At 43.8% G+C, this 19,846-nt stretch overlaps 1 protein-coding gene and 1 long non-coding RNA gene across 3 annotated transcripts; one reads left to right on the plus strand and one right to left on the minus strand.

Annotated features, from left to right (window-relative positions):
• Window positions 1–512: 512 nt before the first annotated feature.
• LOC107279868 (uncharacterized) lies at window positions 513–3,294 on the minus strand. The gene is made up of 2 exons (XR_001542598.3): window positions 2,956–3,294; window positions 513–804 (listed from the first exon to the last, which is right to left on the minus strand). It is a non-coding gene; the product is annotated as an uncharacterized lncRNA (long non-coding RNA).
• Window positions 3,295–13,322: 10,028 nt separating this feature from the next.
• Window positions 13,323–17,609, plus strand: LOC4327362 (transcription factor GAMYB-like). Of its 2 annotated transcripts, NM_001406318.1 has the most exons (5): window positions 13,323–13,616; window positions 14,270–14,648; window positions 15,906–16,929; window positions 17,000–17,310; window positions 17,404–17,609. In NM_001406318.1, exons 2-4 carry the CDS (start codon window positions 14,280–14,282, stop codon window positions 17,266–17,268), a joined length of 1,662 nt encoding a protein of 553 aa, NP_001393247.1. In that variant the 5' UTR covers window positions 13,323–13,616; window positions 14,270–14,279; the 3' UTR covers window positions 17,269–17,310; window positions 17,404–17,609. The 2 variants fall into 2 exon arrangements, with proteins under 2 accessions (NP_001393247.1, NP_001393246.1); NM_001406317.1 differs by having other exon boundaries at window positions 13,325–13,616; window positions 17,000–17,609.
• Window positions 17,610–19,846: the final 2,237 nt, after the last annotated feature.

Raw genomic sequence — 19,846 nt, forward strand, 5'->3', positions numbered from 1 at the left:
TTAACACTGGTGCTGGTACAATTCCTTTTGGAACTATTGCGACGAAATAAAGTGGACTTCATTAATTAAAAGGGGTGGGTAGGACTGTATACAATAGAGTAACCAACACAATTGTGTTGGTATAGTCTTTAGGAGTAGTATTTCTGCACAGTTAACAGCTACTAGTTAGATGTCCTTTTGGTAAATTATAGTCTGACTTCACTTGTAATGATGATGTTCTTTTCTCAAGATTTTGGTGCCAAACTAATGATTATAGTTTGAGTCCTACTCAATTTGATAATTGTAATTTGACGACACTGAAAGTTGCTTAATTATATGTATTGACGATTTTTATGCTTAAAGGTCATGTTTGAGTTCACTTAATATAAAGATTAAGTATGGACATATAAAATGAGAAAACCATTCACATATGATTAATTAAGTTTTAATTATTTTAAACAACTTACCTACATATAATGTTTTTTTACCAGACGTATCATTTAGTGTGCTAAGTTTTTTTTAAGATAATGGAATATAAAATCTCAGTCTTTGCTCAAAAGAGTTATAGTCAATTATTACATAGTAGCACTCAGAGCGTAATTCCAAACAAATAAAACATACCACAAAGGATAACAAAGAATCCAAACTAACGTAAGGAGATCACAATCATTGAAGTCTATTTGTAAATCTCTAACCATAATTGACAAAAAGTTGCATAACCGTAGTCTATAACTTGCGACATGCAACTTTCAGAAACTCTTCATCTTCATCACACTTTTATAATTGTGCCAAAAACCGGAGCCAATAAATTGCCCTGAAAATTACCTGTATATAGAAAAATGATGGTGATTTAGTGTGCTAATGAAAACCAAAATAAAATTTATATCTTACTTGGAATAAGAAGGACCAAATAATTGCTATTTCTTCTCAAACATGGTCGTAAGCTTCTCTCATCTAACATGTTCACAAAACTCGATCGATGTGATGCATTCATACAAGAGTTTGAGAAAAGTTTCATCGATGTGAGCCGCGTTTGAATGATGCGCATGCGGCCATCGGGCCATTGTTCACAACAGATCGCTTGTCCTGCCCGCTAACCCACGTCAGATCGAACGAATAAACGCGTACGCCTATCTACGTAGGTTGATCGATCTCGCCGGCGCTGCGCCTAGCTCACCAGTCATCAACGCGCACAAGCTAAGCTAGCCAATGCAACGACCGACACGGCCGCCCGCCCACGCATGCATGCCACCACTAGCTAGCTAGCTGCTTGACATCAGTCTTTCATAATTAGTACTTCCTCCGTTTCAAATTACAACTTTTTTTTACTTTGATTAATATTAAACTACTTTAAAATTTAACTAAGTTTATAGATAAATAGTAATATTTGTAACACCAAATTAGTTTCACTAGATCAATAATTGAATATATTTTCATAATATTGTCTTATAGTAGTTTGAACGACTATAATTTTTTATAATACACTGGTGGAAAAATCATCTTTCGTCGGTCCGGCAAAATCCACAATAGTCCCGGATCCAAAAAGAACCGGGACTAAAGATTGTTTTTAGTCCCGGTTATAAAAATTTTGATCTACCAACCAGGACTAAAGATGATCTTTAGTCCCGGTTTATCCCTTGTCAGATGTATGTCAGGGGCCGAGAATCTTTAGTCCCGGTTGGTGTCAATAACTGGGACTAAAGATCACCACTTTAGTCACGGTTGGTACTACCAACCGGAACTAAAGATTAAGATAATCTTACCAACCGGGACTAAAATTAAACACGTAGTATATAATCCCTATCCCTTATCCTCTCCTCCACACTTATCCCCTCTCCTCAGATCTAACTCTCTTCCTCATCCCCTCTCCAACTCCTCCCCTTCCTCCTCTCCTCCCCTTCTCCCCTTCCTCCTCCCCCCTCCTCCCCTTCCCATCCGGCCGGCCGGCGGGCGGCGGCTGGCGGCGCCGCGCGTGGCGGCGAGCGGCGGCGGCCGTGGCGGGCGGTGGGGCGGCGCCCGGCGGAGGCCGGCAGGGCCGCGGCCGGCGGCGGGCGGCGGGGCCGCGGCGTCGCGCGCGGTGGCGGGCGGCGGGGCCGCGGCGTCGCGCGCGGTGGCGGGCGGCGGCGGCCGGGGCGGGCGGAGGGGCCGCGGCCAGCGGGTCCGCGCCCGGCGGCCGGCGGGCGGAGGGGCCGCGGCCAGCGGGTCCGCGCCCGGCGGCCGGCGGGCGGAGGGGCCGCGGCCGGCGGGTCCGCGGCAGGCGGGGCCGCGCTCGGCGGTCGTGGCGAGCGGCGGCAGCAGCGGCATTGGTTTTTTTTAAAAAAATTTGTGATGATTCACTGAGATGTATTTGACTGAGAAGTTATAAATTTGTGATTCATTGTTTGGATCTGTGATGTATTTGAGTAATTTCTTAGGATATTGTGATGTATTTGATTTGTGTGTATAAGTAATTTTATGATTTGTGATGTGGGTTTGGTGATGTGAATTTGGGATGTTATTTTGATTTGGGGATTTGCCTACTTGATTCGGGAGAAAATAAAAAGGGAAAAAGAAAAAGAAAATGGGGAACATCTGGTACTGCCGCTATTGTCTCTTTAGTCCCGGTTGGTAACATCAACCGGGACTAAAGATCCTCTCTCTTTAGTCCCGGTTGGTGGTACCAACCGGGACTAAAGATGTATCTTTAGTCCCGGTTATTTCAACCGGGACTAAAGATCTTTAGTCCCGGATCCTTACTCCCGGTTGAAAAACCGGGACTAAAGGGGGTTCCCAACCGGGAGTAAAGATGGTTTCTCCACCAGTGATATAAGTCGTTTGATTTTAATCAAAGTCAAAACGACTTATAATCTGAAACGGATAGAGTAGTAAAAAAAGACATAGTACATGAGAATTGCGCACAAATTTAACAGAATCAATTAAACTGGTGTACTAGATCATTTGGAATTAATAACATGGAAGGAAAATGGGCATGTTAACCTGTTTTGTGGCTGGACTGCAGCCGACACCAATCGTGCCGCACGCACACGGTGTAGCCACAGCCGCAGCTGCAGCCACCGCAAACAGCTTGCCGAACAGGCCATTGCTGCAGCTACTGCACGGGCTGCAGTTACAAGCCAGCAACGTTGGTATGCAGTGCCTCGTCCCACCTGAAGGCTGCAGCGCAGCTACAACAACACCTGCTTAACAGACCCAATAGCCGTGCTCTGAGATGAATAACCTAACTATGAGGCTGGTCGGGAGAGATTGCTACGGTCGTGTAGCCGCGGCAGCAGCAATCACAACACAATTCAGGAGCATTGGCTGCAGCTGCTAGCCAAACAGACCCAATTCGTGTAGTTGTAGTTTTAGAGCAGCTAGCCGCAGCCGTGCCGCAAAGCAGAACAAACGAGCAAAAGCCTCTATTTAGTTGAGTAAAGAAAGTGCCGACTTGGGTTGGGGCGGCGCAAACCACTATTGTACGCACGTATACGCTGGATCGACCGACCGACTATACGTTGTGTATACGGCACGCGCGCCGCTCTCCAGGTACATCCGTGCTGACTTCCAGTGGTGAAGCCAGTATACAATTATAGTAAAGACTAAACTAAAGTGGCCAATAAAAATTAAAACATGTCTCATATAAATTGGCTATATTTCTAATACAAAATATAAATATATGAAGTAAAATTTTAGGGGGTATAACGGGGGCTCTAATAGTCTATTAGGGGGTAAGGGGCCCCTAGCCCCCACGCTGTCTTCGCCACTACTGACTACTGCTCCTTTCATCTTATAAAAAACTAAACCAACCTAATACAAAATATGATACATCTTAGTATTACGAATTTAAATATATCTTTGTCTGTATTCGTTATCCTAAAATATGTTACATCTAATTCTAGATTCATGTTTTATGGGGAGAAGGGAGTACACAGCACAGCAGGTCAAGTGTTCCGCCGCCTGATGTACTCCAGTCATCAGGTCAGCATGAGCAGCTACGACTGACGAGATCGAGCATTCACACGGTCACACCTTAACTTTGCAGTTGCAGGCACATACACATAATTTGCACCAGAACCAGATCGAGCATTGCACGCGTTTTCAAAGTCCAAACACGTACCCAAGTACGTATGCCGCGCCGCTACCAAATACTACTAGATGCATCGTGCATGCATGCACGGTCTCTTTGCGTTTGGTGGATTAATTGGATCGGCAACTGCACGGCAATCATCGGTAACACAGATCGGGGCGGTGACCGGTGATGTGTGATTTCTCTGTACCAGTATTGACTTGCTTGGGGGGTTTACCGGTTTACTAGCACCCTGCTCCTGCTGCATGTACGTACGTACATTCGACAGGGCGAATCTGAAGACTTCAGCAGGTTAACTAACACCGATCTCAGCATGGCAGTGAGGCAGTGAGCCTGCTGATGCGCATGCACAGTATTTCCTCTTTTCCGGCCAGCCAGCTAGGCGTCAAGTCGTAATCGTAGCACGGCGAGGCAGAGCAGATCCTTGACCGGTGCAACATTCGACCGAGTGTGTTCAGTCTGCCCACATGGGAGGTCGGAAACACACCGATGTCGTCGACCATCGCTCAGCTCAACTGCTACCACCACCACCACGCACAACGCACTGGCCTGAACAAATAGAGAGGCCACAAGTTTCGGAACATAAAAAGGATGTTTTTTATAGCTTTTAGGAGGCATTTGGAGTTTTTTTTTAATTCGTAGTATCGGAGGTATCGAAAGATACCAAATTTTATATTTAAAAAAACTACTTAAGTACTGTAAAATCACTTATAACACGGTGGATATCACCGTCCGTGCTACGTTAAAAGTCCAAACAGCTGAAGAAATCAAAGAAAACAGCATATCAAACATGCGTAATAGAGGTGGGATTTAAGATCATGGAGTTGAAAGGGAGGTGAATTCAGAAAGTGAAAAGTGAATTCATATCGATCGGGCATTCGGCGGCGCGAGCGCGATGGTCAGGCGCCACTTGAGCTTGGGAGTTTCTACTTGCGAGAGCTTAGGCGGAGAGGGAGGGTGGTGGGCCCCACACACCCCTGGCTCCGGTGGGACCCACGCCTCCCTCCCATGAGGATTGCATGTTCTGGATTTTTCACAATTTGGTTCTTTTGAAAAATTTATTTCGCAAATAGACCTCTGAAAAAACTTATCTTGAAAATGGTTCTTTTTGGGCGCCGGCGCCAGTCACTCTGGCACCGTCCTACTGCCACCGTGGTGGGGCGGCGCTGAGGTGGCAGGGGGAGCGCGCCAATGTGGCTAGCGCCCTCCCCCCGGATTTTTTAATTTTTCTTTTATTTTTTTGATTTTTTTCACTCTTAAGAGCACACAAGAACTAACCATAAAAAAAGTTAAACTCAAATGGACGAAATATGTGACATATTTTCGAAAGCTCTATCGAAAAGCTTCTTGCCTCGAAAACATAATCTTGCAAGCGGAATTTAGAGGTTTTAATTTCACCGAACCCGACAAAGCGGGGAAACCAACCATAAAAAAATTAAACTCAAATGGACGAAATATGTGACCTGTTTAATTTTTGAAAGCTCTACCGAAAAGCTTCTTGCCTCGAAAACTTTTTCTGTAGATGTACATGGATATATTATTTGCTTAATTCCGAGTCCGTATGAGAAAGTTACGCATGTTTTGTGAAATTGACACCTGGATGTAAAAAAAACACAAAACCCTAAGTTTTTTATAGGATGTAAAAGATGTAAAAAAAAGGCTAGAATGTTCGAAATCTAATCTACTTTTTTTTATTATAGGCAAAACCAAAACAACGAAGAGCAAAGAGGAGGGGGGATTTTCGGTATAGCGTTGGAAAATTGTACAAGTCACATATTTGGTCCATTTGAGTTTAATTTTTCTACAGTTAGTTCTTGTGTGCTACTAAGTCTGAAAAAAAATATAAAAAATAATTTAAAAAAAGTTGTACATTTCTCTCCTCTACCGGGGGGTGCCAGCCACATTGGCGTGCTCTCCCTGCCACCTCAGCGCCGATCTGCCACGATGGCAGGAGGACGGCGCCCTAGTAGAACCATTTTCGGGATAAGTTTTTAGGAATCTATTTGTGAAATTAGTTTTTCAAAAATATCAAATTGTGAAAAATCCAGGTTGCATGTTCGGGTCGGAGCCCCGAGTTGCTTGCTTGCTTCCCGCTTCTCGCGAGGAGAGGGGATGTGGGCCCCGCTGCCTCATCTCCTGCGTGAGTTCGCGACGAGAAACTCTCATCCTATACGCCCCAATATACGTACGTCGAGCGGGGCGGGGCCCAGGTCGCGCCCAAGTGGGGCCCACGCTCGCATCGCGTGGCGTGTATTGGCGTCGGGCCCACCCCACGAGCTTTTTTCGTGTGCCAAAACTGCGTGCGGTCTCGGTCGGTCGATCGGTCCCGGTCCCCGGTCCCTGATTGGGTCGGACGACATCGGTGACTCGCGGAACGCGACGTGTCCATGTCTCAAAAAACTTTACAGGGATTCATCAGGTAGACAGGGAAAGTTTCGAAAAGAAATCTGAACATATATATAAACCCGTCGGTCTTTTCTTTAATCGAACTTAAACCCGTAATCAAATTAGTACTCCTCCCGTTTCAAAATATAACAAATTTTAGCCTTTATAATTTGTCTTAAAATATACTTCTTCCGTTTCACAATGTAAGTTATTCTAACATTTTCCACATTAATATTGATGTTAATGAATCTAGACATACAATATGAATGTGGGAAAATGTCTAGATTCATTAACATCAATATGAATATGGAAAATGCTAGAATAACTTATATTGTGAAATAAAGGGAGTAACAATTTATCCACTAATATTCACCATTCAATTTCCTCACATACCTTCACTTCTCAACTAATCACAATCTTCCACCATTTAATTCTAGGAAAAGATACGAATTACCCCCTCTCCTGAACTATCGCGGTCGACCGAATTACCTCATGAACCCCAAAACCAGACACCATTCACCTTGAACTTTCAATACCGAACAAATTACCTACGCGATGTACGCGACATACACGTGACAATCCAGTCAACATATTATTTATTAAAAAAATATGGACCCACCTATCATACTCCTCTTCCCCCTCTTCCTCTCTCTCTCTCGCGGGTCTCGCAGCGGCAGGCGTTCGGCGACGCGGTCCGAGAGGGAGCAGCGACGGTGCGGGACATGGAGGCGGCGGCGGCGGCGAACTCCGGGAGGGAGCGGCGGCGGCGTCGGACGTAGAGGTGGCGGCGGCGAAATACTCCTCTGGGAGGGAGCAGCGGCGGCATGGGACGCCACCACCTCCTTCTCGACGCCGTCCTGCAGGCTCATGTCGGCGGCGGCTCGGCGCCAGGCGCGGGGTTGGTGGCAGGGGACAGCAGCGTGATGGTCTCGTCGGAGATCTTCTCCTGGTAGGCGATGATGGTGGACTCGCGTGCGGCGGCACTGGCGCAGTCCTACCCATGCGCGGCGGCCTCGCAACGGTTGCGTCTGCGGCGGCTTCTTGCTCCCTCCTCCCGCCACCTGCTGCTGCTTTGCCAGTTGACGAGATCAAAGTGGACGGGGAAAAGCGGCGAAGGTTGAGGACGAGATGCGTGATGCGCCGAGGCGGTCGTTCTTCACGTGCGCCGCGGCGGGGAGGTGGGTGTTCGTCGCCGGCTGGCATGACGAGGAGAGGAAAGCGCTTTAGTCGGCGGGAACGACACCGAGGCCGACGCATGGGTGCCGCTCCCGGACATGGCGACGGAGCGGGATGAAGCCAGGGGGCTTTGCGTCGACGGCATGTTCGTCGGCGGTGGAGACGGAGCTCGCTTAGGCAGCCACGACGGCGCCACCTCCGCCGTGCACGCCTTGCTCCTCGCTGCAGCCTCCACCATGTACGGCTTCGCCGACTTCAACGCGCCCTCCACGGCATCCGCCTAGCGACGCAACCCGGAGGATGATGACGAAGACGAGGAGGAGAAGTCCGGTGAGGGGCGTGTCCTCGAGGCCTGGGCGAGGGGCCTAGAGGAGTCCGTCTCCGCCGCTGGCCACCCGGGGGAGGTCCGCCTCCGCCGTGCATGCCTTGCGCGGTTGCGCCTGCGCGAGAGTGAGAGAGAGAAGAGAGAGAGGAAGTGAAGGTATGACATATGGGTCCCACTATTATTTTAAAAGAAAATGCTAATTGGGTTGCCATGTGTACGCCAGGATAAAACTGTTCTGGATTCGGTCGAGGGGTTAATTCATCCGGTATAAAAAGTTTGGGCGAGTGATATCTAGTTTCCGGGTTCAAGGGTAATTCGGTCGACCACGATAGTTTGGGCGGGAGGTAATTCATTCTTTTTCCTTAATTCTACCTACTATCTTAATAATTGTGTCCAACTTTAATGTGCCCATCGGTTGGCTTATTTAGCGAATAAGCCAAACGATATATTTGTAAATGAAAAATAATTTATGAATAAAACTTTTATATACGTATTCTTAGCGATCTAAAAGTAAAGGCTGAAAAATAAATTTCGATGAAGAAAAACCTCAAAATCAACTCCAGATTTAAGGTTGAAAAATTCAAACTTTAGGTAATAAGCATAAGCATAAGCAAAAATATAAGGTCTTAAAACTTCTTATATTATGGGACGGAGATAGTAATAGACTATAGTACCTGTTTGAAACACTGAGATCCTATATTTTTCTTTTCCCGAATTTCTACAGAACATAGCTGAATGTTTAATATAGTCCTGCATGCTGTTTTTTTGAGTCAATCGTGCACGGCTATAGCTGGGATGTACTACTACTACTTAAGTCTGGTTTAGTTACCAAATTTTTTTTTCTTAAATACGTCATATTGAATCTTTAGACGCATACATGGATTATTAAATATAGATAAAAGCAAAAACTAATTGTACAATTTACATAGCAATCGCGAAACGAATCTTTTGAGTCTAATTAGTCTATGATTAGCCATAAGTGCTACAGTAACCCACATTTGATAATGACAGTTTAATTAGGCTCAAAAGATTCGTCTTGCGGTTTCCATACGAGTTATGAAATTAGTTTTTTTATTCATATCCGAAAACCCCTTCCAATATTTGATCAAACATCCGATATGACGTTCAAAAATATTCTTTTCCCCAACAGGGCCTTAGCTAAGCTGTGTTCTGTGGCGTGTGTGATGCGGCCACTGATCAAGTATTAGCCCTTGGCTCGCATTCGCTGCGTGTGATCGGTTTTGGTCGCAGGCAGCTGGAGTTTGGTCTCGCCGAAACGATGCACGTGGAGACCAACCCAATCCAGATGTAACATCTCTCCATCACCGGGTCGGCCGAGAAATTCATTTACTTCTTTTTTTAGAACGAGAAATTCATTCACCTACACAGCACAAGTTCTGGCCAAACACCGGTTACCGAAATGAACTACTACCACGAAGCTAAACGCCTGAACGGGACGGAATCTTGCCAGAATATGTTTTTTACCTTCCCTTTTTACCTTGGTACCAAAAGAAGTTTTGGCATCATATTAAGCTCTGACAAGATCTGTATGAAATCCTACTGTTGCACTTCAGAATGGACGGCGTACGTGTACCCGTAGTCCTCGTTGAGACCAGCGGTAAGTCGACGCAAATTAACCAACCACAGTAGTACTCGCGCGAGGTCCACAGGGATAAGCATGTTGTACACACATGACATATTGACACACGGACGCAGAGTTAATGTTCATCTCTTTGGAGTGAGCACTGATCTGATTCTGATGGCCTCGTACGTCGGCGTTGCTGCTGTACTTCAATTCCATTTGCAAGGACTTTTCACACACGCTATAGTACTGTATCGTTCTTTGCGATGAGCTGCGATGATTTACAATTACAGTTATTACTGTAACCTTTTCTTTTCCTTTTTTAGGGAACTAGTGCTGCAACTTTTCCCAAAGACCAATTCCTTCCTTTTAGGTGGTCTAGGTGGCTGGGATACTATACCCATCTTTTTAGAGGCTCAAAGACGAGTTCTTTATTAGAGCATGCATAATAGTAGGCTATAAACCAGCTAAATATTGAGGTAGAGAAGAGAAAAGGGGAGAAGCGGACTATAAACTTATAAGCAGCTTGAACATAAGAACCAAAAAACTCTGTGAAAAAGACAAGTGGGCCATATATTAATAGTAAAGAGCTAACTATTAGGGCACCCGCAATGGTTATCTATAGACTCTCTACCAGAGATCCATGTCAGCATATTTTTCTACTTGGAAAAGATTAAATGAAGAGAGAGAGCAAAGCTATCTACTAAGCTGGAGATAGTCTATAGAGAAAAACGAGACAATGTATTAGAGAGCTATAGATACCCATGTAGACATACTATTGAGGTGTTTTACTATTAATCTAGTATATTGCTGAGGTGTACATGTTTTATAGAGAGCACCTTACTTTACCATTGTGGGTGTTCTTACTCCCTCCATTCCAAAATATAAGGCATAACCACCCTTAACCCAAAAGACCAAGAAATAGTTATTATCATCTTGTAGTTTGGATCATCCTAATAAATATAATACATGCATCCAATAGGATTAGATAACATGTGAGTGGAGGATTTAAAAAAGTAATAATTTAATGGAGAAGATGTCATAGTTAATTGCATGTTTGCATGTATGACTTATATTATGAAACATTTAAGAAAAGTGGTTGTGCCTTATATTATGGAATGGAGGGAGTATATATATAGGCTAAGAGACTGGTCGACTGTATTATTAGCCTTGATCTTAGTACCAACTTCATACGCACGTATATGTAAAAAGCAGCACTTACATCCAGACGTCCAGTACTTACGTATGTAAAAAAGCAGGCACTTACATCCAGTAGGAATTATATAGTACTAGTAGATCGGTAAAAGTGCTTAGAGAACGTATGGCACTAAAATCAAACAACAATTATAAGAGAAAAACAAGCCATCCGTGCGTGCACTAGAAAAGTGTTCGGAGCAATTAACCTATGGAGTTTAGGGTAGAGGAACAGCAGAAATCTGATATCCTACCCCCCACGCACTTGGAATTGCATTCTTTTGGCCGAAAGGATATGAAGTTGTAGCCTTGCAGCCTGAGAAGCAGTGTCATTTCAGACTTTCAGTGCCCTCTTCTGCAGACTCTCTTGGTACTCCCTTCGTAAAAAAAAATAAAAAAAACCAATGCACGAGTATAATATTTTTTAATACTATAGTGAATTTGATAGAAATATGTCTAAATTAAATGTATTAGGAAATGCTATATTCGTGAAAAGATTTGTTTTTTTAGGATGAAGGGAGTATATATTATAGTTGACTCCGTTTGTTTGTGCAGAATTATAGTAAACCCATCGGACACCACCAAAATTGTCTTGAGCAGGCTAAATGGTCATGTTTAGTTCAGCGCAAAGTTTAAATTTTAGTTGAAATTGAAGATGATGTGACTGAAAAGTTGTGTGTGTATGATAGGTTGATGTGATGGAAGAGGACTGAAGTTTGAAACCAAACTTTGGATCTGCGCGTTAGTGTGATTCGGCAGGCGTAGCGACCGAGCAACGCATGTGCAGTTTCCTCTCGTAGCGGGAGGCCGAGGCGCACGGGGACGATCACCCGTCCACCACCACGTGCAAACCCGTCGTCCCGAACCAGCAAGCGGCCGCGCGCGCGCGCGCGCGCGACCCACTGTGCGTTTCTCGCCTCGTCACGAGGGCTTCGCGCGCGTCGTTGCGTGTTTTAGCCGATCAAAAAACCGGGGCGCACCGCACGCGATGCCGCCCCGGGTGCGGAGTACGCGACTACGCGAGCATGCGGAAGCAACCGGACAAATATGCGGCTACTTCTACGGAGTATTTTCCTCGTAGATCCGGCTACTTTTACCACGGATTGCTCGGTTGCTCCGCTCCTGATCCGTGGCCGGGCCGGGGTTGGCTTGATCTCAAGCTGATGATCAGATCAGTTCATGCCCTGACATGGGTCTATCTGCCAAAATTTAAATTTTCACCTTTAAATTTAGGATTGATTTTAATGTTTTTCTATCAAAGTTTATTTTCTAGTCTTTGTTTTTTAGATCGCTAAAAACATGTATATAAAATTTTATTGATAAATTATTTTTTATTTGTAAATATGTCGTTTAGAAATGATGGCTTGAATTGGGAGGGCAGAGACACTCATCAGAGTAGTACGAAGGGGAAAGCGTAGGTACGTAGAAGGTGCGCAGAATCGGTGCGGAGATATAAGCGGTAAGCGAGGAGCGCATGAGATTACCAGGTGTGGAAAATTCTCTGGATTTTTAGCATAAAGGTTGCCCTTCGCTTTGGGCAAATTGGACCTAGTTTTTCCTCTCTCTGTGTGTAGAATGAGGAGAGATCGAGAGGTGTCTCGGCTTTCATCAAGCGGTATATTCATCATCATTTCGTCCATCTTCTAGCTGACTTATACTCCATCCGTTTTGAAATATTTGACACCATTGACTTGTTAGCACATGTTTGTCCGTTCGTCTTATTCAAAAACTTTTGTGAAATATGAAAAATTATATGCCTACATAGAAATATATTTAACAATAAATCAAATGATAGGAAAAGAATTAATAATTACTTAAATTTTTTAATAAGACGAACGGTCAAATATGTGCTAAAAAATCAACGGTGTCAAATATTTCGAAACGGAGGGAGTATACGCTAATAGAAGCACTAGAGTGTATAAGTGGAGGCATTAGTAGCTCAAGTGGTATCGTCTTAATAATAGAAAAACAGAGTAGTCGTTTGTTTTTAAGTTGTTTTTTTTTCTTAAATTCCTCCTGATCTCGTTCGGAACTTGGAAATATCACTTCACAAGTGACAGTTTGATTTCCTCTTGTGTTTATGCATTATTTTGTGACCGACTAAGGGCGTTTTCAATATTCTCATTTTCTAACTTATACTTTCTAATTTTTCAACTTATACTTTCTCTTTTTTTCACGTGTATATTTTCTAAACCACTAAACAGATTTTCTTTAAAGTTTATGCAGAAAAGTTTCTTAAAAAATTATATTAATCTAATTTTTGGCTAATAACTAAATAATCTTCGCTAATTAATCACTTTGTTTTACGAGTGATAAAATGGTTTTCAACCCTCGACACCAAACACAGCCTAACATGTGCTACTAGTACGTGAAAAAAATATGAATTTTCAGAATTCCCAGAACACACGTTTGTTGTCTCGAGAAATGAATAATTAATAAATACATGGGACAAAAATATAATCATGCTAGCAACTAAATAAAAAAGAGGAAATAAAAACAAATTCAACCCCAGAGAGAGAGAGGGAGAGGAAAAATGGGGTGCCCATGCGGCCCTGCCCAATAGCGTTGCTGTACCTTTCAGCTTTATAATCTCGCCCCTCGCGAGAGAGACTCCCCCCATCCTGCAGACTCGCCCCACTCTCTTGCTCAGCTCCTCTTCATCCAGTCCTCAAAACTCTCTCTGATCTCTCTCTCTTGCTGAAAATTCTCCGCACACTCCGGTGGGCTTAAGCGGTGGCGGCGTCTCGCCTGGGTGGGCGAGATCCCTCTCTTGCTCGTCCGCAAGGTCGCTCCCCCTGCGAGTCCAATCTACTGACGAGCTGGGAGGAGCAAAGGAGGGGGCAATTGGAGCTCCGCTCGGTTCCAATTCAGCCCCAATTTTGAGCCCCCCGGCTGCGGGGTTCGGCCAGGTTAGCTCCTGTTCTTGCGGAATTCTGGCTCTTTTTTTTTTTGGGGTGGAGAGGGGATGATCTGGGTGGGGTGGGGAGTGGTGGAATTCTGGTTTTTTTTTTTTTGTTCTTTCTTTGGCTGGTTTTGTTCCGTGGGGATTGAATTCTCGGTTCTCGTCACCTCAGGAGTGGTGTTCGCGCTGCTTGTTTTGGTTGATCTGTGAATTATGGGGGAAGACACCACCTTTTCTCTCGTTTCTTGCACTTAAAAATCGTCTTTGGTGAGCTGTTGTGCTTGGGGAGCTCTTGAGCTGAGCAGGTTCGGTTTAATCTTTGATTGGGTTCTATACTTCACTGTTTCGGTGTTCCCCTCTGCCGAATTTGGGAATCAAGAGGTTCTGATCCATCAGTATCACTCGGCTTCTCGTCATTGCATATGTACAAAACCTGCTTTTTTCAATCACTCATGTAGTCATGTCTAATTGGTTTGTCTTTTATCATCTTTTGGTGTAACTTGTCTGTGTCACTAACCATGCCATAATTTTTTTTTCATGGGTACTATGTGATCGATTTCTTCTTCTTCTTCTTCTTCTTCTTTTTTAAATTTTTACCTGTCATAATTCAAGTAGTAGCAGTAGTAATCTAATCTAAAGCTTCCAAATTTTCCGGTGTAGTTGAGACGCCATGTATCGGGTGAAGAGCGAGAGCGACTGCGATATGATCCATCAGGAGCAGATGGACTCGCCGGTGGCCGACGACGGCAGCAGCGGGGGGTCGCCGCACCGCGGCGGCGGGCCCCCGCTGAAGAAGGGGCCATGGACGTCGGCGGAGGACGCCATCCTGGTGGACTACGTGAAGAAGCACGGCGAGGGGAACTGGAACGCGGTGCAGAAGAACACCGGGCTGTTCCGGTGCGGCAAGAGCTGCCGCCTCCGGTGGGCGAACCACCTGAGGCCCAACCTCAAGAAGGGGGCCTTCACCGCCGAGGAGGAGAGGCTCATCATCCAGCTCCACTCCAAGATGGGGAACAAGTGGGCTCGGATGGCCGCTCATGTAAGTCCCGTCCCCCCCCCCCGGTGTTTGATCCCATTTGCTGTACGTATTTGTTCATACTAAGCAGTTGAGAGATTGCTGTTCTTACTCCTAAAGATTTCCCCTGAGTCATGGTCAGTTAAAAGCTTATTATAGGTTTACTTGATCTTTTGCCTAATCTGATGATATGCGCAGTTCTTCATCCACCACCTAACTTGATGTTTCCAGGGAGAATTGGTGTGCTATTAGATCATTTTAATTTTAGTTCCAAGTTGTAGAATTCGTTTGTAGTGATTGGTTGATTGCCTTTCTTGAAGGATACTTTTATGGGTTTTTATCAAGTGAAGTATTTTGTTTCACGGATTAGAATTGTATTAAACATTATTTTCCTTGGTGTTACTTGTATGCTCTAAAACATTAACTTATATTTTTCTAGTGCAAGGCAGAAAGTTATCAAGCTTTTGGTTTAGAAATTAGGTTTGGTGATTTTTAAAAGGACTCTCATGTAGTACAGTAGCAACCTGCATGAAGCCCTACTGCTTTCAATTTCCAAAATTGATTTACAATTCTTAAGGTTCTAAGCTTAGATCTAAGCATACCGTTCACTTTTACATGATTCTTCTGTAGCTTTATCTTCTCAAGTTCATCTTTGTCGGTTTTACTCCTGCATGGATGCGGTCATGATCATATGGGAAGATGGGCTTAGGTATTCTTCATGTGAGTAGCAAAGAATACAAATAGTGTTCATCACCAGCTTTGTTGTTACTGAGAGCAAGTTGTGCTACGTCGAAGGTTGAAAATTGTTTGGTGCAGTTGTTTGCCTTAAATCTGTTCATTTTGGATTGTTCACTGTGTTAGAAGGGGTTGGGAACAAGCCTAGCTAAATTGTCCGTTGTCTAGGACTCTAAACAGCATAGTTACAATTCACAAGGTAACATAATTGATATCTATTTCAGTCTGACCAAGTAGTGCTATTATTCTTCGCAAGCTTAGAGTAACCATCTAAGGCCTTTCAATCTTGTTAACTTTCATGATTCACAGAATCGAATTAATTTTTTGTCATAATAGTGTGAACTTACTGAGTTTCTATGATTTCTTGAACTGATCAAACTTGTCCACGTAATGATGTGAGTGAAAATTAGGCTGTTGTCTGCCGAATTATTTCATATGTATCCTGTGTATCTAAGTCTTTAGAGTAAGCTTATCATTTATCCTGAACTCTTTGCACATATTTTCTGTATTTTTTCCTCTTTACTTACATTGAGCACATCTTCTCAGTTGCCAGGGCGCACTGATAATGAAATAAAGAATTACTGGAATACTCGAATAAAGAGATGCCAGCGAGCTGGCCTACCCATCTATCCTACCAGCGTATGCAATCAATCCTCAAATGAAGATCAGCAGTGCTCCAGTGATTTTGACTGTGGCGAGAATTTGTCAAACGATCTTCTGAATGCAAATGGTCTTTACCTACCAGATTTTACCTGTGACAATTTCATTGCTAATTCAGAGGCTTTACCTTATGCACCACATCTTTCAGCCGTTTCTATAAGCAATCTCCTTGGCCAGAGCTTTGCATCAAAAAGCTGTAGCTTCATGGATCAGGTAAACCAGACAGGGATGCTAAAACAGTCTGATGGTGTGCTTCCTGGATTGAGCGATACCATCAACGGTGTGATTTCCTCGGTGGATCAATTCTCAAATGACTCTGAGAAGCTCAAGCAGGCTGTGGGTTTTGACTATCTCCATGAAGCCAACTCTACCAGCAAGATTATTGCACCTTTCGGGGGTGCACTTAATGGCAGCCATGCCTTTTTAAATGGCAATTTCTCTGCTTCTAGGCCCACAAGTGGTCCTTTGAAGATGGAGCTCCCTTCACTCCAAGATACTGAATCTGATCCAAACAGCTGGCTCAAGTACACTGTAGCTCCTGCGTTGCAGCCTACTGAGTTAGTTGATCCCTACCTGCAGTCTCCAGCAGCAACCCCTTCAGTGAAATCAGAGTGCGCGTCGCCAAGGAATAGTGGCCTTTTGGAAGAGTTGATTCATGAAGCTCAGACCCTAAGATCCGGGAAGAACCAACAGACATCTGTGATAAGTTCTAGTTCTTCTGTCGGTACGCCATGTAATACTACGGTTCTTAGCCCAGAGTTTGATATGTGTCAGGAATACTGGGAAGAACAACATCCTGGTCCATTCCTCAATGACTGTGCTCCTTTCAGTGGCAATTCATTCACTGAATCCACCCCTCCTGTTAGCGCTGCATCGCCTGACATCTTTCAGCTCTCCAAAGTTTCCCCAGGTTGGACTCTGAAATTCCTCATCCCTCTTTGATGTGATTATTCGGTTATTTATGATGTACTGTTTTGCAGCACAAAGCACTTCAATGGGATCTGGAGAGCAAGTAATGGGGCCTAAATATGAACCTGGGGACACTTCACCTCATCCTGAAAACTTCAGGCCAGATGCATTGTTTTCTGGGAATACAGCTGATCCATCAGTTTTCAACAATGCCATAGCAATGCTTCTGGGCAATGACTTGAGTATCGATTGCAGACCTGTTCTTGGCGACGGTATCATGTTCAATTCTTCCTCGTGGAGCAACATGCCACACGCCTGTGAAATGTCAGAATTCAAATGAATTCTGTATTTGGTATTTGCCAGACGCTACAGCAGATTCTTGGTATCGTTCTTGCTCATTGTTTGGATCATAACTTGAGGAAGATCTCGTCGGTTGTAATTCTGCATTGCTGACAGAGTCCTTGATGGCATGCAGGCACTATCAGATGTTCTCTTATGCGACTAGCCCTTTTGTCCAATAAAGTAGTGCATGGAGATAAGCCGGTTAATTATTGTTTTCTTTTTTGTATTAGAGAACCCTTTTTGTCATCTCTATTGCCCGAATTCTGTTGGAAATTCGTCATGTTTGTTTGAACAATGTAAGACCAATTATTGCATTTGTGGTGTACTATCTTGTTGAGCATTTACCACTTGCCAATCAATAGCAATTTGTTACTACTACACACCCTGTCACATTTTCTTTTTCTGCAGCCTGCAAACCTGGTACTCAAAGCCATAGCTGTCTTGGAGATAAACATACTTTGCAGTGCACTGATGCATTATCATATTTAGGATTGTCCATGGAAAGCAGCAATGCTGTGCCCTCCAGTTTTGGCTTTTGGAATCTGCTTGCTTTAGCTGTGGTGGCTGAAGAGAAAAGGGGCCATAAGCCTCGGAGATGAATGATTAGAGCTGACATATGGTTTCATAGTTGGAACCCAACACAAGCTATCATGTATGACATGATCAAGAAGTTGCGACGTTACACAATTCGCAAAACGATATACCTAATTTCCTTTGGTGTTCTTGTGCTGTTTTTGTTCTTTTTGTTTCATAATACCAGTTTCCTTTCTTTTTCTCTCTCTCTGTACCGCAGATGTGTTGAACATTCAGAGCTGTGGCATTCTGGTACTTTTTTTTTTCAGAGGGTGGCATTCTGGTACTTATTGTTATTATTATCATTTCACAGGAAGTACTTGATCCTTTTCTCAAACATCACATCCAATCCTTTTATAGCTACTGATAGTTTTCGACTTCTCTCCCTGCCAACTTGCAATTTGTCAAAAAATGGTTTCTTCTCTCAGACCTCCTTTGAAACAATGGAACGGAGTATTTTATTTTTATTTTGAGAAATTGCATTGATTCTTAGAATAATCCTATAAAATTATTGCATTTCAAAGGAACCATCAGCATATAGTTCTATTCTATACACTTTCTTCATCCCAAAGTAGATAAAAATAATATGAGATGTGATACATTTTAATACTACGAATCTTAAATAAATGTGTCACATTTTATATTAGATTTGTTTAGTTTAGAATGAAAGGAGCAAGATACAAGCTGCTTTTCTGGCTCAAAGCAGGGAGAAAAAAAAACAGAGAGCAGAAGTATATGTATACTAGTTATATCAGCACACATGTATGCGTGCGACGCGTGACCACCGAGAAGATAGCAACTCACGCGATGTGCGTGCATGCCATGACTTCGCCATGGGGAGGCCAAAGCCACGACGCGCACGACGTCGACGCATCACGCACGCACGGTTCGGTTCGGCCGGCGATCGATCGAGAGGTTTTAGATTGGATTACCTTTATTTCTTCTCTCTGCGGTTGCATTGCATGGAGATGGACCCTCAACCAGCTAGCACACGCAGCTGACACACACATACACACACACACACTCACAGCGTGCAGAAGAAGATGTGGTATTAGTGGTTGGGTGCTTTACGCTGCTCGCTGGATCTGGAATTATGGATGTTGGGTCGTCCATGAACGCTTGAACAGTGTCACCAGCGGCAGCGATGACGCAAGGATCGGCCAGGTGTCAGGCCATACAGAGATAGGAGTTGTGATACTGCAACAGGTAAACTTTTTATTTTTGATAACTCATAAATTTATCGTCAACAAAGTTCAAGGGGAACTACTGCAGCAATTTACGCATGAAACTAGTACAGAGATAGGTCGTCCGTTTTTTTTTTAAGGCGGAGGGAGTACTAGGTGGTGTTCTTTTCTTCTGTATGTAAAGATAAAAATTAATTTTTTTTACATAAAATAAGATGGTATTAACATATAATTGAATGAGTTTTAATTATTACAAACTTGAAAAATACTTTCAAGTTTTCACAGGAAACGCGTCGTTTAACAGTTTGAAAAGCGTGCCATAAAAATCTTAATATTTATTCAACTCTTGTTAGAGAAGAGAACATGACCCTAGTAATGATCAACAATATAACTCTCCGTCGTGGCAGTAAAAAATTCTCACGGTGAGACCACGTGCAGTAATAATACTCCTCCTCCATCTTATAATATAGGAGATTTTGGATGAATGGTGAGACCACATGCAATAATAATACTACTCCTCCATATTAATATAGGAGATTTTAGATGAATATAATACATTATAGTATAATAAATCTAAATAAATACTAAAATTTCTTATATTATCGGATGGAGAGAGCAGTAATAATCGCGGTAATCTGGACGTGGGAAGCAAAGACGCAGGCAGCAATCACGGCGTGCCGGCGACCCCCTCGGACACCCCGGAGGAGCAGCCTGACAACATGCCAGCCCACCATTCTCACCGCTGTCGTTACCCTCCCCGGCTCCCGCGAAGCCCCGGGACCCACCGCCCCAAAAGCACACCGCTGGGCCCACCTGTCA

The sequence above is a fragment of the Oryza sativa genome, chromosome 1 (assembly GCF_034140825.1).
Source record: "Oryza sativa Japonica Group chromosome 1, ASM3414082v1".
Taxonomy (NCBI): domain Eukaryota; kingdom Viridiplantae; phylum Streptophyta; class Magnoliopsida; order Poales; family Poaceae; genus Oryza; species Oryza sativa.